Genomic DNA, 21,987 nt, shown 5'->3' with positions numbered 1-21,987 from the left:
TTCTGGCACCCCATAAAATAAGTGTTATATACTATTATTCAGATGAAGAAAATGAGTCACAAGGAAGTTAAACAGTCTAATGAAAATCATGCATCTAAAAGTGGTGAAGCTGGGATTTGAACCCAGTAGTTGGGTTTTTGGTATGGCATAGACATACATCTACGGAGGGATGAGGGACATTAAATTTTGATCCTGATACTGATGGAGAAGCAGGAGGGAGTATCAGATAAGTAAAACACATTTGGAAATAGGTCCTCAGAAACTTTTTCTTTTTTTAATCAATTTATTAATTATTCTCTATTTGAGATACTGTTCTTGATTCAGGAAGTGAGTTAATCAGGCACAAAACAGTTCTCAACTGCAGGTTTGAGCTTTGTCTTTCAACCATTTCAGAGCCCAAGGAGGAAGCTGAGTGGAGACGGGGGCTAGTGGTTAGAGGTGGCTCCTATACACTGTTCACCTTGTCTCCCAGCTCCTAAGTGAGGGCTGGTCCTTCAGGCTCGGCCCTTAGAGCCAGGGCCCCATTCTTGCACACCCCTTTCTATTTAGACATTCTGATTTCTTCTTGAACCTTCTGCCTCCTCCCTGTTATTTTTCCTAGCCCCTGTGACCTCTGCTGCCTATAAGAGAAGAATTCCACTCCCTCACCCTTTCTGAACTGAGGTTGGTGGAAATGACCTTGGATATTGCATGTGTGGTATCTGCAAGACAATCAGAGCACATATGCCCCTAATGGATCTCCCGTGGGTTCTTATGCTCCAAGTCCTTTGCTCTCTCTAGAACTGTGCTACTGTGATTTCTCTTCATATCTGGGCTTCTATATGTGCCAAACCCAGAAAGGTGTAGGGTTGTGGGGGCAGAGGGATAGTGACCATTTTGCTGCCATAAGCCATTGTTTTTACAGCTCTGTTCTGCCGGACATCAATAATGAGAACATATTAATATCACAAAGTGTGATTTTTGGCAAGAGGGACAATAGTGACTATTATTTGGAAGGGATCACATGCTTTTTATAATTTTTAAAAAATAACACAGTCATACAATTATTATTCCTACCATTATACCACTTTTTACAAAATGCCAAAAAGCTTTCAAATCTATTATTTTTTTTACTCCTCACAACAACTTTAGGAATGTAAGTGAGATATGATTATCTTTTATGAATCACAGATTTGCATATTTTCCTCATTACTATTTTACATTTTCTGGCCTGTGATTAATATATTCAAGGAGTCTATTTTACTGCATCTGGCTAGCTTTTCTAAACTGTTTTCCATGGACTAATCTCTGTTTTGTTCCTTTTTATTTCTCACAGTGACAGGAAATAAAAATATTAAATAATAATTGCTACATTTAACATTTTTCTTGGTACTGATTTCAAGGAGGTTGGCTCCAATGTTTCCCCATTTGTCCCTATTTTAAAATTTTATTTTCCTTTTGCATCTTTGTAAATGCTTGCATTTTTTTTTCTTTCTTGATGACAGATTACTATGCTTTAGAAAAATTTTGGAAAATATAAAAAAGCACAAAGAAGAAAATGAAAATCATAGGTAATATGAAAATGTTTACCTAAAAATAAACCTGTAAACTATTTTATGTCTATTTCTATCCAGCTTCTCATATCCTCTTTATTGTTATGATACAATAAATTATTGAAATTCCTAATTGTTATGCATTTTTGTTTATAATTTTCCTTTATTTTAAGGGATACTATAGTACAATCTACTTACATAAGTATCAGAATACATCTGATACATTCCTAGTAAAATCACATAATCAATTTTAAGACTTTTGCTGAATAATACCAAAAGGCTATCCAGAAAAGTTTTTTTTTTTTTTCTTGAGACAGTGTCTCACTCTGTTGCCCAGGCTGGAGTGCAGTGGCACAATCTCTGCCCAGTGCAACCTCCACCTCCCAGATTCAAGCGATTCTCCTGCCTCAGCCTCCAAAGCAGCTGGGACTGCAGGTGCCCACCACCACACCTGGTTAATTTTTGTATTTCTAGTAGAGTTGGGGTTTCACTGTGTTGGCCAGGCTGGTCTCCAACTCCTGACCTCAAGTGAGCTACCGGCCTTGGCCTCCCAAAGTGCTGGGATTACAGGCATGAGTCACCGCACCCAGCCAGAAAGTTTTACCAATATGTGCTTCCAAAAACATTGCATGTGTATTTTACCATACCCTAAATAGCCTTAAGTATAATCGTTATCTCAATCTTTGCCTATTTGATGAGTACCAATAATACTTTAGTATTGTTTTTGTATTTTAATCTCTCATAAAGCTGAGTATTTTTGGATGTATGAATTGCCTTTTGCCCACTTGCTTTGTCCATTTTTTTCTATTGAGAAGCTAATTTTAAAAAACAATCTGGAAAGAAATATTTCTATACTAAAGATATTAACCTCTCGTCTAGTACATATTTTAATTAGCTTGCTATTTGCTTTTTGAATGGTGTTTTAACAATTTTTTTTCCATTTAAAAATGATGAATGGTTATTGAATTTTACCAAATGTCTTATTTGTACCTATTGATATGTTTTCTTATTTTTAAATTTAAAGATGTGGGATATTGCAGCAATAACAATAAAACAACGTGTCAGACTACTCTTGTATTCCATAAACTACTTTGACATGCTATAATTTTGTTCATATTTGACAGTCATTTGAAAATGACTGGAGAACAAACCATCTCAAGTTATAAAAGATGCCAATCGTTTCCTGCCTCTGGGTCACTTCCACAGCTGAATAAGTGGCCCTGCCTCCCCAGCTCCAAGCCTCTGGTGAGGGCACTACAATTGGACACTTGACCTGAGGGTCCCCTCGGTAGACTCACCAGTGGCCAGGCTGGCATGACAGTGAAAGAGAACCAAATGGGTTTCCCTCTTGAGGACGTGGGACATTGAGTCAGTCCGTGGTGCGTGCTGGAGCTGAGAGTTGAAGCCAGAAAGATGGGGTTGCAGGTTGGGCGGGCGGGTGCAACATGAAGGAGCAGGTATGCAAGAAGCCCTGTGGTTTCTGAGAGGTGGAAGATGCTCAGAGGGTTCCTGAAGGCTTTGGAGTTTCTCAGGTTTCCAGTGATTTTCAGATGCACCCTTTGTCCTTGGATTCTGTGAGAGCCCCCAGGATTCTTTCCATCACATGACTTCCTTTTGATTTTTCTTCCTTATTTAAAGTAGTTGGAGTAGGTTTCTGATTATGCAACCAAAAAGCCTTCGTGGGACACTCATGCACCTTCCTATCCACCCCGCTGGGTAAACTGTGTGGTTATGTGCTACCAAAATGCCAGGAGGTCACTGGCTTCCTACTGAAAAACAAAAGAGTTGAACTCAGCATTGTATGATCCTGAAGTTTCTCCCTCAGCGCTCTAGTTCTATGAGTCTTTGGAATTAATGGAGCTTTTTATTGGGACATTTTCTTAACCAAGCTTGATGGAACTCTAGAGGACAAGATTCAGCCCGAAGGGAGTGTGTTATTGAAACAGACCCTTTAAGACAGGAATAAATTTTCCATTTTGAAAAAAATTACTTTTCCTTCAAATCTGAAGGGGCATTTTGCTTTCCTGTCATTGAATTGAAAAAGTACCTCTGTTTTTTTAAACAGTATAACTACAGCTGTCTGTCTGTGCTTCTCTTCACGTACCCAGACCAGGCGTCCGGCAGTGACGGGTAATCAAATCACCTCAAGGGACACTGAGCCATCTGCCCCTGATCTCAGCCCACAGAAGTGAGCTGTTGGAAAGGGTTCCAGCTTTTCATCTTTAGCCAGCAAGGTCCAATTTTCTCAATGAAAGTATTGATTTAAGTCTTTCAAAACAACCCCAGCTTCACTGACATCAAGGGGATAAATCACAGCATCAAGAGAAAAGAAAATCACACTGTGGATAAAGGTGTTAAGTTTTCTTTGCACTTTGGGAGGCCACAGGGGGAGCATTGCTTGAGCCCAGGAGTTTAAGACCAGCCTGAGCAAGATGGTGAGACCCTATCTTTATAATAATAATAATAATAATAATAATAATAATAATACATAGCCTGGTGTGGCGGTGCAGACCTGTAGTCCCAGATACTCAGGAGGCCGAGGCAGGAGGATCGCTTGAGCCCAGGATTTGGAGGCTCCAGTGAGCTGCAATCCTGCCACTGCACTCCAGCCTGGGTGACAGAGCAAGACCCATCTTAAAAAAAAAAAAAACAAAGCTTTCTTTTACATGCAAAAGAAAACTCTGAAAAGCATTTCTCAAATCACTGACAGAAAAGATCAGCAAGATTAGCAGGATTTTAGGATTAGGAAACTATAGTCTTAGGAGGTAATGAGGAGGCTCAGAGTGACAAACTATGGTCCCCATGGAGCCAGCCCCATGCCGGGGTGTTTTTTCCACTAAAGCTGCTCTCGGGTGTGAACGAGAGCCCTACAAAAGTTGGACAGATACATATTTTCTATTTTTTGTGTGTTTTATTCATCTTGTTGGTATAAAGATCGTGACTTTCTCTTCTTATGGCAATCATATTTGAGTTATCTATCTATCTAGCCGTATTTTAAAGAGACGAGGTCTTTGACTCTGTTGCCTAGGCTGGAGTGCAGCGTTGTGATCACAGCAAACTGCAGCCTTGAACTCCTGAGCTCAAGGGATCTTCCTGTCTCCGCCTTCCAAGTAGGGAGGAATACAAGTGTATGGCACCATATGTGGCTAATTAAAACAGTTTCCTTTTTTTTGTAGAGAGGGGTCTCACTGCGTTGCCCAGGTTGGTCTTGAATTCCTGGTCTCGAGCAGTCGTCCCGCCTCAGCCTCCCAAAGTGGTAAGATTAGAGGCCGGAGTCACTGAACCCAGCCTGATTTGTGGTATATTTAAACAAATGAATGTATATTTATTTGAACTATCATATTATAATTGAACTGTCAAAAAATTCCTGGGCTATCAGTTGGGACATATGAAGAGTGACAAGGATTTCATAACATTTTTTTCCACTGAAGCCTCAAATGTACAAGAAACATCAAAATGGATTGGGTTTTAAATGATTTTTAAATTCCCGTTAATACCTATTCTATTCAGGAAACTTTGTGTCTTAGGTTGAATTTCCAGAGGTGGCCCCTGAGATGAAAATTCATGTGAAAGTACAGTAGTCCTACCTCATCCATGGGGGTTACCTTCCTTGGGTAGCTAAGCCCGCCAGAGGATGCCCAAAACTGCAGATAGAACCCTATATATGATATGCTTTTTGCTATGCATATGTACCTATGATAAAGTTTAGTTTATAAATTAGGCACAGTCAAGAGATTGACAACAATAACTAATAATAAAATAACAACACACCAATGTTACTGCCTTTACACCTTGGGGCCATTATTAAGTAAAAATAAGGATGACTTGAACAAAAGCCTCGCGATAGGGAGAGTTGATCTGATAACTGAGTCGACATCTAAGTGGCTAATGGATGGTTGCATCTACAATATGGATACACCGGATAAAGGGAGGTTTCATGTCCCAGGTGGGATAGGGCAGGACGGCTTGAGATTTCATCATGCCACTCAGAACGGCATGCAATTTAAAACTTATAAATTTTTTATTTCTGGATATTTTATTTAATATTTTCAGACCTAAGTTGACTGCCAATAACTGAAACTGCAGAAAGTTAAACCTCAGATAAGGGAGGACTACTGTAGTCTATCAGGTAATATCTCCGAAGAAACTGGTAGTGGGGTGGGGAGGTAGGACAGGGAAGGGAAGGCCAAGCCAGGGTATGATATCAGAGTCCCACAGAATCTAACTCTTAATCCTGCAAGAAGACCACCTTGACTAGGGCAAGGGTTAAGAATAGATCCCAGGCTGGGCGTGGTGGCTCATGCCTGTAATCCCAGCACTTTGGGAGATCAAAGCAGGAGGATGGCTTGAGTCCAGGAGTTCAAGACCAGTCTGGGCAAAAAGTGAGATCCCTGTCCACCCCCATCTCTACAAAAAATAAAAACAATTAGCTGGGAGTGGTGGCACTCACCTATAGTCCCAACTACTAGGAAGGCTGAAGCAGGAGGATCGCTTGAGCCCAGGAGTTTACTACCTTTACATCCACTGCTCTTCAGCCTGGATGACAGCAAGATCCTGTCTAAAAAAAAAAAAAAAAAAAATCCCAGGAGATAGCACTTCTGGCTCTAGGGCCAACAGATTTGGCAGCCTGAGAGCAGTTTTGTGATTAAAAAACAAAACAAAACAAAACAAAAAAGCTGCAAATACTGGTTGGGGGACATCACACTGAGGGAAGGTTCTGTGGGCAAAAGGGATCCCATATGCCGTGGGTGGAGCACAAACAGTTGCAAGAACAGCTAAAGCTAACTTAGGTAAAGGGGTATCTCAATTAAGATTGCATTTGGCTGCATGTAATAGAAATCTGACGCAGTGCCTAACCAAAAGAGTTTATGTTCCCAATATACCAAGAAGTTCAGAGATTGGCAGTGCAGGATTAATAATTAATATAGCAGCTTCTCGATGTTATCAGTCAACAACATGCCAGCTCCGCCTTGCTTGTTGCTGCATGATTGCGAGATGGCTCTACTGCCTCCAGCCTCACATCTGCATTGCTGGCAGGAAGAAGAGGACCAGAACAGAAAAGGCTGTATGTCTAATAGGAAAGCAAATATTTTCCAGAAACCTCTAGCAGACTTCTGGTTTCTTTCCTATTGGCCATAACTGAATCACATAATTACCTTTAGACGTAAGGAATTCTGGGAAGGCGGCATATGGTTCCCTTGAAAAGAATAACTTTTCATTCTTTGCTTTTTTTTTTTTTTTTTTTAATGGAGATGAGAGAATGGGCAATGACTGGGAATATGGTGGTGTCTACCCAATAGGGGATTTTTTTTTTTTTTTGGTAAAAATATAATAGTAGGCTTTAGGAGCTTCCTAAGACAAGATTTAAGTACAGACAGCTTAGATATCTGAGGGATGGTGCCAGAACTGGCCAATGAGGAATTGAGGTAGGGCTAGTTTATGGGCAGTGACCTGTACAGTTAGTTGCACAGGGCCCTGCATGTGGAAGGGCCCTATGTTTGGTTTCATGCTGTGTTTGGTCACTGAGCACTCACATTCTGTCTTTGGACTTGTGTTATTAAGTCTGATGGGACAATGGAGCATATGTGTTTTTTGGACTTGTGTTATTAAGTCTGATGTGACAATGGAGCATATGTGAAGTGGCAGCACACGCCCTTGTTGGCTCAGGCTCATGGTACAGCGTGCAATGAGCAATGTGCATGCCAAGCAGTTAGTTGCACAGGCCAGGATGGGACCTGGGCCCAGATCGGTGGTAGCGATGATGGTGATAGCAGCAGCAGAAGCAGCAACTGTGGAGACAGCAGCCATGGCCCTGGAGACGGGAGAAGCTCCACACGAAGGCAATGCTAGGATTCATGTCGGGAGGTCAGTTTGCTGGTCTATCCCTGGAGCCCATTTCTGGGGCAACTGCACAAATCGTAACTTCTTGGCTAGCAACTGCTGGTTGTCAGGCAGTCAAACTTTATCAGTAAACTATTACAAAAATAAAAATGTACATGTAGACATTGCAATGAAACTTGTCGGGGAGTTATTAAGATTCTCCAGAATTTAGAATCCCTGGTTTTGGAAACTACCACAACACTGCAAAACAAATATTCACAAGGTTAGAAACAGAAATTAAATTTAAAGACAATCTCATTTGGTGAAAAAAACACAGTATTTTCATATAAAGCAATGGATGAATCAATTATTGATGAAGAAGACATTTAAAATTAAATTTTCTCTTGTAATTGAAGATACAGTGATAGAATGCATAAACAGGTGTTTGCATTTTCAACAAATCATAAAGCCAGTTTCTTGTAAAACCTCCACAAGTTACAGAGAATGTAAGAGGAAATGAAAGACCATTGTACAATTTGCATTTAAAATAAAATTCAGACTTACATGAAACTGGTTTGTATGAAGAGTTAAGTCTTTTTAGAAAAATTATTCTAAAAGAATTGTCAGCTCTCGATGTACTAATATATATAATTTATCAGACATTTATCCCAATGTCATCACTGCCTACAAAATACTCCTTACAGCTCCAGTAACATTCACATCATCAGAAAAATCTTCCTTAAAATTAAAATTACCAAATTTATTTGCCATCTTGCATATTCCAAGAGCAACTCATGTGGCTTTCAATTATATCAATTAAAAATGAAGTTGCCGGCCGGGCGCGGTGGCTCAAGCCTGTAATCCCAGCACTTTGGGAGGCCGAGACAGGCGGATCACGAGGTCAGGAGATCGAGACCATCCTGGCTAACACGGTGAAACCCCGTCTCTACTAAAAATACAAGAAAATTAGCTGGGCGAGGTGGCGGGCGCCTGTAGTCCCAGTTACTCGGGAGGCTGAGGCAGGAGAATGGCGTGAACCCGGGGGGGGCGGAGCTTGCAGTGAGCCGAGATCGCACCACTGCACTCCAGCCTGGGGCACAGAGCAAGACTCTGTCTCAAAAAAAAAAAAAAAATGAAGTTGCCAAAAGTATAAATTTTGATGACCTAGTAAACAAATTTGCAGAAGTGAGCCAGAAGAACCTCATGATCAATCAAGATACACTAATAAAGTACAGACATCCTCAGGTTCTGCATCGACGGATTCAACCAAGTGAGGATGGAAAATATTCAGAAAAGAAAAACCAATAAAAAAAAATACCACAATAACAAACAATACACACTAAAAAATACAATATGACAACTATTTACATAGCATTTATGTTGTATTAGGTATTATAAGTAGTCTAGACAGTAAAGTATGCAGGAGGACATATGTAGGTTATATGCAAATACAATGCCATTTTATATAAGAGACTTAAGCATCTGAGAATTTTGTTATCCAAGGGGGTTCCTGGAACTGATTCCCCTTGGATACCAAGGGATGACTGTATTGGCGGTGGTGGTAGCAGTGGTATTGTTACAAAAATGAGAGAAGAAACTCATAGAAGATAAATAATAAATACATTATTATATTATATAAGCTTAGGACACCAAAAATATTTTCTTCAATTCGTAATTCTACTTTGTTACCTATGCATCACAATTACCCTTTGTTATGGACTGAACTGTGGTCACCCAAGATTCATATGTTGAATCCTTAACCCTTAATGTGACTGTATTTGGAGATAGGGCCTTTAAGGAGGTCATTAAGGTTAAATGAGGCCTTAATGGTGGGTCCTAATTCAATAGCACCGGTGTCCTAATAAGAAGAGGAAGAGACAGCAGAGACAGCGCTCACTCAGCCAGCACACCAGGAAAGACCATGTGAAGACATGGTGAGAAGGTGGTTGTCTACAAGCCAGGAAGAGAGCCCTCAGCAGAAACCAACTCTCCTGGCACCTTCCTCTTGGCCTTCGAGCCACCAGAACTGTGAGAAAATAAATGTCTGTTGTTTAAGCTACCATCTGTGGTATTTTACGACAATGCAAGCTAACTAATATGTATGCCCCATTACATTTTACCCATTACATTTTATAAGTAAGAATTTTTTTTTTTTTTTTTTTTTGAGATGGAGTTTCACTCTTGTTGCCCAGGCTGGAGTACAATGGCATGATCTCTGCTCACTGCAACCTCCGCCTCCCAGGTTCAAGTGATTCTCCTGCCTCAGCCTCCTGAGTAGCTGGGATTACAGGCACGCATCACACGCCCAGCTAATTTTTGTATTTTTGGTAGACATGGGGTTTCACCATTTTGGTCAGGCTGGTCTCGAACTCCTGACCTCGTGATCCACCCGCCTTAGCCTCCCAAAGTGCTGGGATTACAGGCGTGAGCCACCGCGCCCGGACCAGAAAATATTTTTAAGGAAAAAAACCTTTATATTTTAGTGCCTTTACTGACATTTTCCTCTTACTTTTAAACAAGGGGCTCAACATTTTCATTTTGCACCAGGCAAACTACAAATTACAGAGGCGACTGTACTCTGAATTGAGGTCACACTCTGTGCCTCCCCTACGGCCTCAGAGCGATGGTCTCCCTGCTTCTGTCTGCTTCTTCTCTCTCTAGATCAGCTGCTTCCACCCTGACTCAAGTACACAACATCCACCCACTAATTCTGTCTCCATTTCTGAGAGAAAGAATCTAATTGGCTTAGCCCAGCCCATGCATTTGCTAGTCCAGGGTCAGGTGTCCTGTTCCAATGGGCTGAGGACACCTGGCTGTCCAGGCCTACACTTGCTGGGGCTCAGGTGGAAGGCAGTTTCAGAGGAGATGGCATGGACTGGACTTGTACTTCCAACTGAGGCACTTACGATGCTTTCACAGAGGATTGTCTGGCTTCGATGCTCCACTTCCTTTTACAAGGTGTTTAGCAGCTTCACTCCAAAAGAGAAATATAACCAATCACAGCTTAAAAAGCAGAAACCAATGCCCTGGCCTCAGAAGTATCTCAGGGCTGTCTTGCTCAGCTTTCCATTGACAAAGAACCCATTAAGAACAGGACTGGGGGAGATTTTCAACAGCATAATGCAAATGCTCGTAGGTTTTTAGTAAAGGGCACTCTAAACTCATTTTAGCATGGGTTTTTGACATCCTGTCTCAACATTAAACCGTGCTTCAAAAAAGTTAAACAGCAGCACTTTGGGAGCTCGAAGTGGGCAGATCACCTGAGGTCGGGAGTTTGAGACCAGCTTGGCCAACATGGTGAAACCCTGTCTCTTCTAAAAATGCAAAAGAATTAGTGCCGGGTGTGGTAGCATGCACCTGCAATCCCAGCTATTATGGAGGCTGAGGCATGAGAATCGCTTGAACCTGAGAGGCAGAGGTTGTAGGGAACCAAGATTGCACCACTGCACTCCAGCAAGATTATGCCTCAAAAAAACGTTAGGCAGCAAAAATATAAATAAAAATAGAAATATTCATATTTTCTACAAAGACAAATTTTAAGAACATGTTTTTGGTAAGAAATCAGATTTATCATTAAAAAGCAGTGAAAGCAAGACCCTTGCTGTACACTTTTGGAAGCAAATTTGAAAGATTCCTGTTGAAATAAAAGTAGAAATTAAAATCATTGAATAGTAAAATATTTTATATAGTAACACCTCAGTTACCTAGAAGTAGGACTTAAGGGCAACTCCTGCCATCTGGAATACAGCAACGGAACTAAATTCCCTGAGGCACTGAAATAGTTTTCACAAAATCAGTTCACTGAAGCTCATTTGTTTTAGTTGTAGAGGAGGGACTCAGTCAGAACCTATTCACCCTTACTATTCACTGTCTAAATAACTTTGATTATCCAGTTTGCCACCCGCAGCAGATTAAAACCAACAATTTACTAGGGTAGCAGGGTGCTGCTAAAATATAGAGAGTGATTATTGACATCAGGGAGGAAACGGGAAAGGAGGAACTGTCAAACCAGTTTGGAGATATTCAGTGCATACATGCATCCATGTACTTTTCTTAATGCACCTTTCTTACATACATTTAATTAGCATGGGCTGAATGCCAACTATTAGCCTATGACTGTGCTAGGTGCACAGAATACAGAGATTAAGAACTCAGTGTCTGCCCTTAGGGGCTTCTAATCTAGCAGAAAGGTTGACAAATAAAAAGGCAATTACAATATAATGTGGAGAATGATTAAGTGCCTGATTCGGGCTTAAATCAGAAGATAAGCTAAAATGCATTTCAAGTATTTCAGGTAAGACATCTGAAACCCCAAATTAAGATCGGGGTAGTGGGGATGCAGAAATGTGTAAGACTGAACGATGATGGAGGTAGAATTTGCACTGCAGGATGATGGATTGAGGTGAAGGGCAAGGGTAAAAAAAGAGTCCAGGATGTCACTCAGATTTTTGACTTTTGTGAAGAAAGAGTTAGAGGCTCCAGTCTATCCGGAGGGCATCACCTCATTACAGCTGACATTTTAAATGAAGACTTGGGAATCACTGACAAAAGGTCAGAGAAGTATGAAATCCATTTAGTAGCGACTTTCTCTGCTGGCGAAGAAAACACCTCGTCTTAAATGACTGTTTTACGGAGGAGGTTTTGTAAGTTCCTTGAGGGCAGGACACCCAACATTTATCCTTACGTCCCCAGTGCCCCAATACAGTAGATGCTTGGTGACAACATCTTTATTGGATTTATAGAAACCAATTTAGATCATCTTGACCTTTTCTAGTCATCTCCCTTTAGGGTGTAAGATAAAACTGAGGAAATTTATAGATGTCTTTGGTCCTTGAGCAGATAACGGTCGGCTCTAGACATATTTCTCTTTCAAAAAAAATTTTTCTTAGGAGAACTGAAAAGTCGACGTTGTTGTCTTATTGAATCAGATCTTAAGACCCTGACAAGCAACCTTTCCATCTCTTCAGGTTTTCAGCTCCTTTGAGAGTAGCAGACACCAATTAGCTTCCTGACTGGCTCTGGGGTGTTGAGAGAGGCAAGCAGTGGCACCTCAGGGCACCAGAGCAGCCCTCTGTCCCCACAGGCACTCTGCATGCTGACAGGTCCGGAAAAAGACTGTCATACCCTGAAGAAAAGGAGGCCTCATTCGGCTGACCTTGGGGAATAAAATGTCCCCTGAAACCTTTTAGACCCCTAGAAGATTCCTCTGGGGCTTCTCCTGGAAAAAAAGCTTGAGAGGCAACTTGTGAACAATTAAGTCATGACGCACTTAAAAAGAAAAGCTCAGAATTAGGTCAGAATTGGACAGGGGGAAAGAACCGTCTTGATGTGTTATGAAGCTTTTCAGAAACTGTTTCCATGATTTTTATCACTGACATCTATTGGAGTAATGTTATTTTTTATTTGAATATTTAATTTTCAAAGCTAAAGCCTGAGAAATAGAAGCATTTTATCTTTTACAAATAGCTGTGAGTCATGGTTTATATGTCTTGAGTTTTTCTCAGCTTTAAAATCTCGGTTGTGAAGTGGGGGAGAAAAACAAAATAATGAAATTGCACCAGGAAAACTAACTTCCAAAAACACTCCCAACAATGTTCCTTCTTGCATATGAAAGATATGTTATTACATCAGATTGCCACGTTTGTGAGCTTGAATAGCAGATGTCCTCATTACAAAATCTCTGACTAAGATGAACGTGGTGCTGCAGGGGATGGGTGCTAGAACTAAAACTAAACTGGACAGTGGGCCTTCTGGGTGGAGATTTATGTCCCTTGGCTGGAGGAAGCATGGTTGTGTGTGTGAAAATTCTTTTGAATTTTCCTGAAGCAGCTGTGATTTTCTGCAAAGCTGAACCCGAGGTGAGCTGTTTCCATTTCAGTCACCTCTTCATGGGGAGGTCACTTTGGAAGCATTTATCTGGTATGGGGGCCAAGACTCCTGGTAAGGGGGAGGGAGATGCAGAAGGAGCCCGTCTGGAGGGATGGGGTTCTCACCACCTCTCCCCGGCCTTGCTGCCTCCAACCAGGGGCCATGGTGACTATGAAGGGACGCAGTTAGTCCAGAGCCACCCTGGGAAAGATGTGACCTGCAGCCTGGCAGGCCGAGGACGTGTAGGGGGCTGCACCAGGCACAGCGAGTAACCCTACTCCGTTTCTGAACGTACGCGGGGCCGCTGCCAATGTAAAGCTCCCTGTTAAGAACAGGTCCTGGCCCTCAGCTAAGGGTCACGAAGAAATGACAGACTTTCCTGGCAAGACTGTGGGGATCAGATCCAGCCATTTTTAGATGTAAATGTCTGGCTTTGCCTGCAGCATTTCAAGGAAGACTTGACTGCTGTGCTTTGCCGCCCTCCGCCCCGCTCCCCTGCACTTACCCACCCACCTCGCCTGCGCTGATCCGCAGACGCGCGCGGGGAAGGGCACGCGCGATGCTTTCCCACGCGCTCAGCGGGCGCCGCTCACTGGAAACTCGCTCCGGATTCCGAACCCGAGAGCAGAGCAGAGCAGAGCAGAGGGAAGCCCCTTTGCTGTGGATGCAAGGGCGGCCTGAGCAGCTCCTTAGTGGAGAGCAACGAACACACTGAAATCTCGGAGCCTTCTCTGCCAAAGACATGTCGAGTTTGTGCATTCTGAGATCAATTCTGGGTTTTTCTGAAATTTTACTGGGGGTCCCAAAATTTAATTCGGAGGCGTTGCCTTCCGTTCTTCCCCTGAAAATAGAGATATGACACAGAAATCTTTGTTTACTAGCTCCCTTTCCCATCAGATATGTAGGGTCTTTATAAAATCCTTGTAAACTTTGAAACTTTAATAATTTTTATTCTACATACCATGGGCCTCAAATAGTACTTAAAAGGCAAACATGAAGATTGAAACATTTGCTTATACTATTGCACATTTGTATTTCGGATTCTATACAAACAAAAACGGCTTCCATAAGTGAGCATCTGTTTCCTATCTAACAGTATTAAAATGTTATAAAAATTCACACACCACTTGCAACTACCGAGTTTCCTTTGGTTCTTTTAAACAATTAAAATTAAATCATAATGGTTCACAGGTCGTATGAGCTCCCTTTTCTGTGACTGGGTTGAAGAGCTTTCCTTATCGACACTAGTCTTATTGGTCCTTAATTTCAGCTAGATAGACGTCTCATGGAATTATTCATCTTCAGCTGTACTCATCTGGTTTCACTTCTTCATTTCAAATGCATTTTGAATGTTCTCATCTGAGCTTATATGCTGTGCCTGTCCTTAATAGCACTGTTGGAAAGATACTGTTCATTGAATTCTCACCATTCCATCCTAATTACTTTTTCTTTGAGGCTTTGGTCTTTACAATAGCCTAGAGGCCTCTCTGATCCTGAGGGTGGTTCCAGTAACAGAGTAAATGTGCTCCTAATAGAATTTCCACATTTTTCCTTTAAAAATACTTTTAAAATGTCACAAGTAATATATATTCATGATGAAAACTGAAAGTAGGTAAGCAGAAATAAAAACTATGCACTTATATGTACATATTTTTAAATATGAATATGTTAAATGTATGCATACTTATAAAAATGTGATACCTTCCATTTTAAAAACATTTTTCTGCTAAATAAAGCATGAACACTTTCCTTTATTCTAATGGCTACTGAATTTGTCCATACAGATGTAATAAAATCAATTCAATTAATTATTGTTGGAGATGCAAATTACTGAAAAATATTTGCTATAGGAAATACAGCAATGAACATCTTATATTCTTGTGCATTTGCCCAATTATTTTTATAAGATAAATTTTCTGGGACCCAATTTCATTTTGACCAGAGATTTTACTCATGGCTATAACCTGCCACCTTCAATGGGAGCTGATTTTGCTGATACAGAAGATAGTATTGCCTCTACTGAGTTCTTCATATTAGTTCCTCTGACTTGAGCCTTCATTCTAGTTACAGTCTCTCTGAAAATTTCTCATTTTGGGTTTTCTATTCCTTTACTAGAGACTATATGGAGCTTGGCCAAAGTGGCCTTTATAATTTCCCCATTTCCCCTTACGTTTCAACATCCTTCCTCTGCCTTCTCTTTAAATGCCCACAAATCTAGGCATAATTCTGTTCTTGACTCCCTTCTTTGTAGTCTATGCTCTCCCTTAGCTAGTTTGTCCTCTGATTCTATTTATGAGAATGATTCATCCTTAAGCTCTTTTTCCCCAATTTTTTGATTTGTATTCCCATATATTCCTCGGTATCTTCCCATGATGATAGTGCAAATATCTTAAAGTTAGTATTCCCCAGACTCAATACTTTATTCCAAACTCCCAGCAAAACAAAAACAAGTGAAAATAAAAAACAAAACCAACCCCACCTCCCAAACAAAATAACTCATTTTCTTCTTCCATATTCTCTCTTTTAAAGTTGAAGGTGCCCACTGATCCACCATCAAAGGGTCATTCAGATTCAGATTGAATAGACATTTATTGATTGTATCAAATCATATTAGTTTCCTGCTTAAAACTCTCTAGTGGCTTCCCATTGCCATTGAAGTGTAACTCAAACTCCTTACAGGAACCATCAGGCTTCTGTGATCTGGCCTCTGTCTGTCTCCTGCCCAGATCTTCTCCCAGGCTTCTCCTGCCTTTCTATGATCAGCTGCCTGCTTTCTGACCTTCTGTTCAAAGTACAAGTGGACGTGCATCTCAGAGACTGAGCACTTGCTCTTCCTTTGGCCAGAACCCCTTTTTGGATTATGTATTTGGTATTGTAACTAACAACTCATTGCCAACCCAAGAGCATTTCGATTTTCTGCTATATGTTTTTCTTTTGGAAGTTTTCTAGTTTTGAATTTCACATTTAGTCTATGATCTATTTTGAGTTAATTTTTGTGAAAGGTAGGTCTTTGTCTAGATTCTTCTTCTTCTTTTTTTTTTGCATTATCTATCCAATTGTTCTAGCACCATTTGTTGAATGCTCAATCCTTTCTCCATTGAATTGCCTTTGGGCCTTTGTCGAGGATCAGTTAAATATTGTGTGGGTCTATTTTTGAGGACTAATTAATATAAATTTAAAGATTCCTTTATTCAAACATTCTATCAGCAAATATTTCATTCAGCAACTACTATATGATCAGTACTGCTTTAGGTACTGGGAACATATCAGTGAAAAACAAAATCTCTGCCTTCCTGGAGTTTACATTCTACAAGTCAAGCGATGTATGACTATGCAAATATTTTTAGAGTTATTCACGTGTCTTTCCCAGGTAAGTACGGCACACACTCCTATGCCTCAGTGTCTTTGCTCACACTTTCCATGCACTTGTTGGCTCATCACAATTTTGCACTGGGTGCTGCACACTGTGCGATGGGGATATGAAGACATTTCCTTTCCCTCCTCTCTCTTTTCATTTTACTTTCACTTTTTCTATTTATCAAAAAAGTGCAATAATATAATTCTTAGATTTAGGCATACCTGAGAAATTAAGTGCAGTAAGAAATGAGATATTGGCTAAGTTACATTTGAGAACATATTTTGATACTTCCAGCAAAGAAACCTCCATTCTAATGATAATTGCCTCTGGGGTTTTCTGAGCAACTGGGATAAGGCCAGATAATATTTATTTGGATTGAAAGGTGATAATAGGCAATGTTTTAAAAGTGTAAACCTAGCATTTATTTATACCTGTCTGATGCATAGTTTTTCTAGTAATGTTCAGTCCTGGTCTAGGAGTCAGAAAGAGATTTACGGAAATAAGTTAGCTCTTGAGTCTCATTTGTACAGTGTTTCCTTTTCTGGCAACCCAAAAACTTCATTAAGGAGAAAAGAAGGAAGTAAAAAGGACTTGCTTAAGCATCATCTCCATGAAGAAGGGGGAGGGGAAGATGACATTTCTAGACTGGAACTCATTTTTTGTAAGGATGAGAACTCAGAGGTGTCACTCTGGTGCTGAGTCCTCAGGGGGGAACTTCTGGGCTCCTGTGTGTCCCATTCTAGGATGGTATATTTGTCTGTTTTTATGCTGCCGATAAAGACATACCCAAAACTTAGAACAAAAAGAGGTTTAATTGGACTTACAGTTCCAATTGGCTGGGGAGGCCTCAGAATCATGGCAGGAGCCGAAAGACACTTTTTACATGGTGGTGGCAAGAGAAAAATGAGGAGGAAGCGAAAGTGGAAACCCCTGATAAACCCATCAGATCTCAAGAGACTTATTCACTATCACAAGAATAGCATGGAAAAGACCAGCCCCCATAATTCAATTACTTCCCCCAGGTCCCTTCCACAACACGTGGGAATTTTGGGAGATACAACTGAAGTTGAGATTTGCATGGGGACACAGTCAAACCATATCAGATGAGTATTACTTGGCTCCTCTTCACTGTATACAAAGGGCAAGTTTATGGCAGTATATGAAAAATAGAGAATGAGTTGCAAGCTAGTCAATTGCATGGAATAAAAAAGAAAGAAAAGTGATTTCAGGGCAGGCGCAGTGGCTCACACCTGTAATCCCAGCACTTTGGGAGGCCGAGGTGGGTGGATCATGAGGTCAGGAGATTGAGACTATCCTGGCTAACATGGTGAAACCCCATCTCTACTAAAAATACAAAAAATTTCCCGGGCGTGGTGGTGTGCCCCTATAGTCCCAGCTACTTGGGAGGCTGAGGCAGGAGAATCGCTTGAACCCGGGAGGTGGAGGTTGCAGTGAGCCAAGATTGCACCACTGCACTCCAGCCTGGGTGACAGAGTGAGGCTCTGTCTCAAAAAACAAACAAACAAACAAACAAAAAAAACAGATTTCAAATATTGTTTTTTCATACTTCATATTAGGCATTGAGAAGTGAAAGGGACTTTAGAGACCATTTATCCCAACGCCCAGCCCTGTGGAGGAATCTGTCTACAAAAGCTGTAGCAGTAACCAGCCTGTACTTGAACCTTTCCAGTGACAGGAAACTCAGTACCTCAGAACTGCCACTTAATTATAGAAGACTCTTCCTTACTCAGAACTGAACTGTGCCTTCCACAGACTCCCAAATGTGTGTCCTAATTTTATTCTCTGAAGCAACAGACATATATATCTAATGTCCTCATTTGCAAGAAAGTCCTTTGCATATGGTTATCAGGGGTTCACTAAGTCTTGGATTCTTTCTCTCTGCACTGCCCCTTAAGTTTTGGCTTCGAGACTTTTTAAAGTTGTTTCCTGGTTGGCTGAAGCCCTTGTTAAAGGTGTTGCTCAAAATGAACACAACACTCCTGGTATTTGAGCGAAGGGTTTAGTTGATGTGGGTTGCTAACAAGAGACTTTTTTTTTTTTTTTTGACAGGGTCTTGCTTTGCTGCCCAGGTTGGAATGCAATGGCACCATCATGGCTCCCTGCAGCCTTGACCCCTGGGCTCAAGCCATCCTGCTGCCTTGGCCTCTTGAGTAGCTGGGACCGCAGACACTTGTCACCACATCAGGTTAATGTTTTTGAATTTTAAGTAGAGACAGGGTCTTGTTAGTTGCCCAGGCTGGTCTCGAACTCCTGGGCTCAAGTGATCCTCCCGCCTCAGGCCTCCCAAAGTGCTAGAATTACAGGCATGAGCCACTGTGCCTACCCAAGAAACACCTTAATTATACTTAACTATAATTCTGTTTATATGAATGTCTTACCTATACTTCTGTTTATATGTTTATACTCTTTTTTCTCCCAGAGGTTAAATATTTAAAGTTCCTCATTATGCCTGGACTACAGATGTTTCTACGTGAAGGTGTTGTTTCAATCTGTAATTTCACAATATTTTATTTTGGAAGCTGGTGGCTACAAGCTGGCAGGAAACATGGACCTTAGGAAAAGCAAACACATTCTATTTGCTAATGGTCACTAAGCGATTGTAACCAAGGCAAACTATTACAGAAAGGAACAATCAGCTGAACTGTAAAGGCAGAGCGTTTGAGAAATCCTAGCCCTTTTTCCCTGCATGCTGAAATCAGCTAACAGAGATAAACTATTAGCTGCTTCTTAAAAAAGGGATTTGTTTACACTACGTAATTTTTATCAGTGGGACAGCCTGTTTGCCTGCCTGAGATCTTATTACTTATTAATGCATTATTACCTGTGAGTAAGAAAAAGGTGCTTGCATTTCAGAAGTTTGTGTGAATCATGTGTCCTCCTCATTTCCTACCAGGGTTCAGGTATTTGTTTATTTTGAATAATGACAGATCTCAGTAAAGCTAAGGTTTTAAGCTCATGCCCTTCTGCATAGAAGCTAATCTGTCAATGGCTCTTTCCTGTTCAGAATTTTAGACTTAGTAAAAAGTTTGCAAACTAAGAGTTTTTATAAACAGAATATGACTTCTAATATACTTGTTTCTGAATTGCAAGGGAAAATGTATGACAGCTCTCACAATTTCAAATGCCTTGACCAACGTCACAAAGCTAATACTGATTATGGAACCCATGAGTATGACACTAAAATTCAGGGGCTTTGGGATTCCATTGTTGTTTTGCTTAATTAAATATACATACATTAGGGCATGTATACTATACATGCTCAGTCTAAAGAGGAATAACCAAAGGAAAACTGTTGTTTTCACCACCATTTAAGGAGACCATTGCCAATTCCAATGTGACCTCTGTCCTTGGTTCCCAAGTGGGAGCCACAATCTCAAACTTTTAGTCATTTCCTTGTCTTACCACATATATATGTATCCCTAAACAATATACTGTTTAATTTTCTATGTTTGCGTATTTTATACAAGTGGAATTCTGCTCTCTGTGTTCTTTTAGAAATCAATCTTTTTGCTCAATATTATGTTTATGAGATTCATTCATGTTACCATGTGAAATTGTAGTTCATTTTCAAAGCTTCCTTATGCCAAGCCTTTGTGTTCTTTTGCATATTAAATAAATGAATGATGCTTCTATGAACATTCTTATATGTGCTTTTATTGCTGTTTTTATTGTTTTATTTACTGAGCACTTATTTTGTGTCAGGCACTGTTTTAAGTGCTTCAAATATATTGATTCATTTAAATCTCCTGCAGCCCTCTGAGGTATGTAAAATTATTATCCTCATTTCACTGATGAGGGAATTTAGACCAAAGAGGTTAAGTTGCCTGAGGTGACAAACCTAGAAAGCTACAGAGACCAAGCATCTCGGCTTCAAGAGTCTATCCTTGCAATCAATACACCATACTGATTCTTCTTTGGCTTATCAATCCCTCAGGCAGTCAATGTGAAAAGTTCTAAGGTGTGTTTCCATTTGTCCATATATCCTTTTGTTAATCAAATGCTGGCAAATTCTTTTTAAAGCAAAAAGTCAACAAATTTAATAGAGATCCAATACGCCACATCTCCTTTTTGGGGGCTTGGGGTTAAAATCTCTATCATTTAAAAAATTTTACTCTTATATCAAATATCCTGATGTTTTTGCATTTCAAATCAATTTCAGAATGGGCAAGAATGCACTTGCCTGAGAAGAAAGAATAATATGTAAATAATTTTAACTGTATGAGACCTTTAAGAGCAGTATCTAATTCATATGCCCCTCAAAATGAGTTCCAGGGACAGGCAAATGACCAATGGTGTTTATCCCCGTCAGTGCTCATCTGTCTCAGTGGCCTGTGCATGAAAACATAAACATGAGCCATATGTCTATCTTCTGAGTTGGTAGAAAGCCTCCGAATACCACCTAATCCAGAAAATGACAGATTGAGAAATCTAAAGAGATCTGTTGGGGAGAGTAAGGGAGAAAATGCCTCATTTGCTTCCAGTTGTAGCAAAGAGCCCGAGCTTCAGTTCCTTGGGACAGGAGCCTCCACCCATCAACACAAGCACAACAGAAAGCACTGCCAAACAGTCTCACACAGCAGCCCTCATCCCCTCCCTCAAGGGAGTCTTGCATGTAGCGATGCTGAAAGAACCTAAACTCACTGGCATGAAAATCAGAAGTGAAAACCAAGGGGAAAATTTATTAAAGATTAAAACTAGTAGGACTGAAGTTTTGCAGCCACCAAACAGGCCAAGTTGGCTGGAGGAACATCAGTCCTGCTGAGATGGTCAAAGTAATGGCCTGCATGGCCAAGGCTGCCTTCAAGCACATGTCACTGAGGACCCAAGGCCTGGGAGAAGTGGTAGTAGGAACTAAGCACAGAGAGTCTAACTCCAATAAGGGATGATACATGACCAGAATAGTCATCCAGCCAGCTTGGAGAGGTAGTAATTTTCAGGAAATAGTGTTTTTGAGAGGTTCAGCTATGCTTAAAGGACTTACAGTATTTCTGGTTGCTGCTTGGCTAAATCTATTTTATTTTCATTTTCATTTTATTTTATTTGAGACGGAGTCTTGCTCTGTTGCCCCAGCTGGAGTGCAGTGGTGCCATCTTGGCTCACTGAAACCTCTGCCTCCCAGGTTCAAGTGATTCTCCCGCCTCAGCCTCCTGAGTAGCTGGGATTCTAGGTACATGCCACCACGCCTGGCTAATTTTTGTATTTTTAGTACAGACGGGGTTTCACCATGTTGGCCAGGCTGACCTCAAACTCCTGACCTCAAGTGATTCTCCCACCTCAGCCTCCCAAAGTGCCGGGATTATAGGCAGAAGCCACCATGCCTGGTCTAAAACTGTTTTAAAGCATTATGTTTGGAAAAAATAATTCCCAATCTGTTGTTTCAAATGTTCT

At 40.8% G+C, this 21,987-nt stretch overlaps 1 protein-coding gene across 1 annotated transcript; it reads right to left on the bottom strand.

Annotated features, from left to right (window-relative positions):
* Positions 1–5,549: 5,549 nt before the first annotated feature.
* LOC126951998 (uncharacterized) lies at positions 5,550–17,738 on the bottom strand. The gene is made up of 3 exons (XM_050786250.1): positions 17,403–17,738; positions 13,726–14,061; positions 5,550–6,562 (listed from the first exon to the last, which is right to left on the bottom strand). The coding sequence occupies exons 2-3, from the start codon at positions 13,977–13,979 to the stop codon at positions 6,481–6,483; spliced, it is 336 nt and encodes a 111-aa protein (XP_050642207.1). The 5' UTR covers positions 13,980–14,061; positions 17,403–17,738; the 3' UTR covers positions 5,550–6,480.
* Between the last annotated feature and the right edge of the window lie 4,249 nt (positions 17,739–21,987).

The sequence above is a fragment of the Macaca thibetana genome, chromosome 4, assembly GCF_024542745.1.
Source record: "Macaca thibetana thibetana isolate TM-01 chromosome 4, ASM2454274v1, whole genome shotgun sequence".
In the NCBI taxonomy this organism is placed as follows: Eukaryota; Metazoa; Chordata; class Mammalia; order Primates; family Cercopithecidae; genus Macaca; species Macaca thibetana.
The sequence above is the reverse complement of the archived record's forward strand: the minus strand, read 5'-3'. Positions and strand labels throughout refer to the sequence as shown.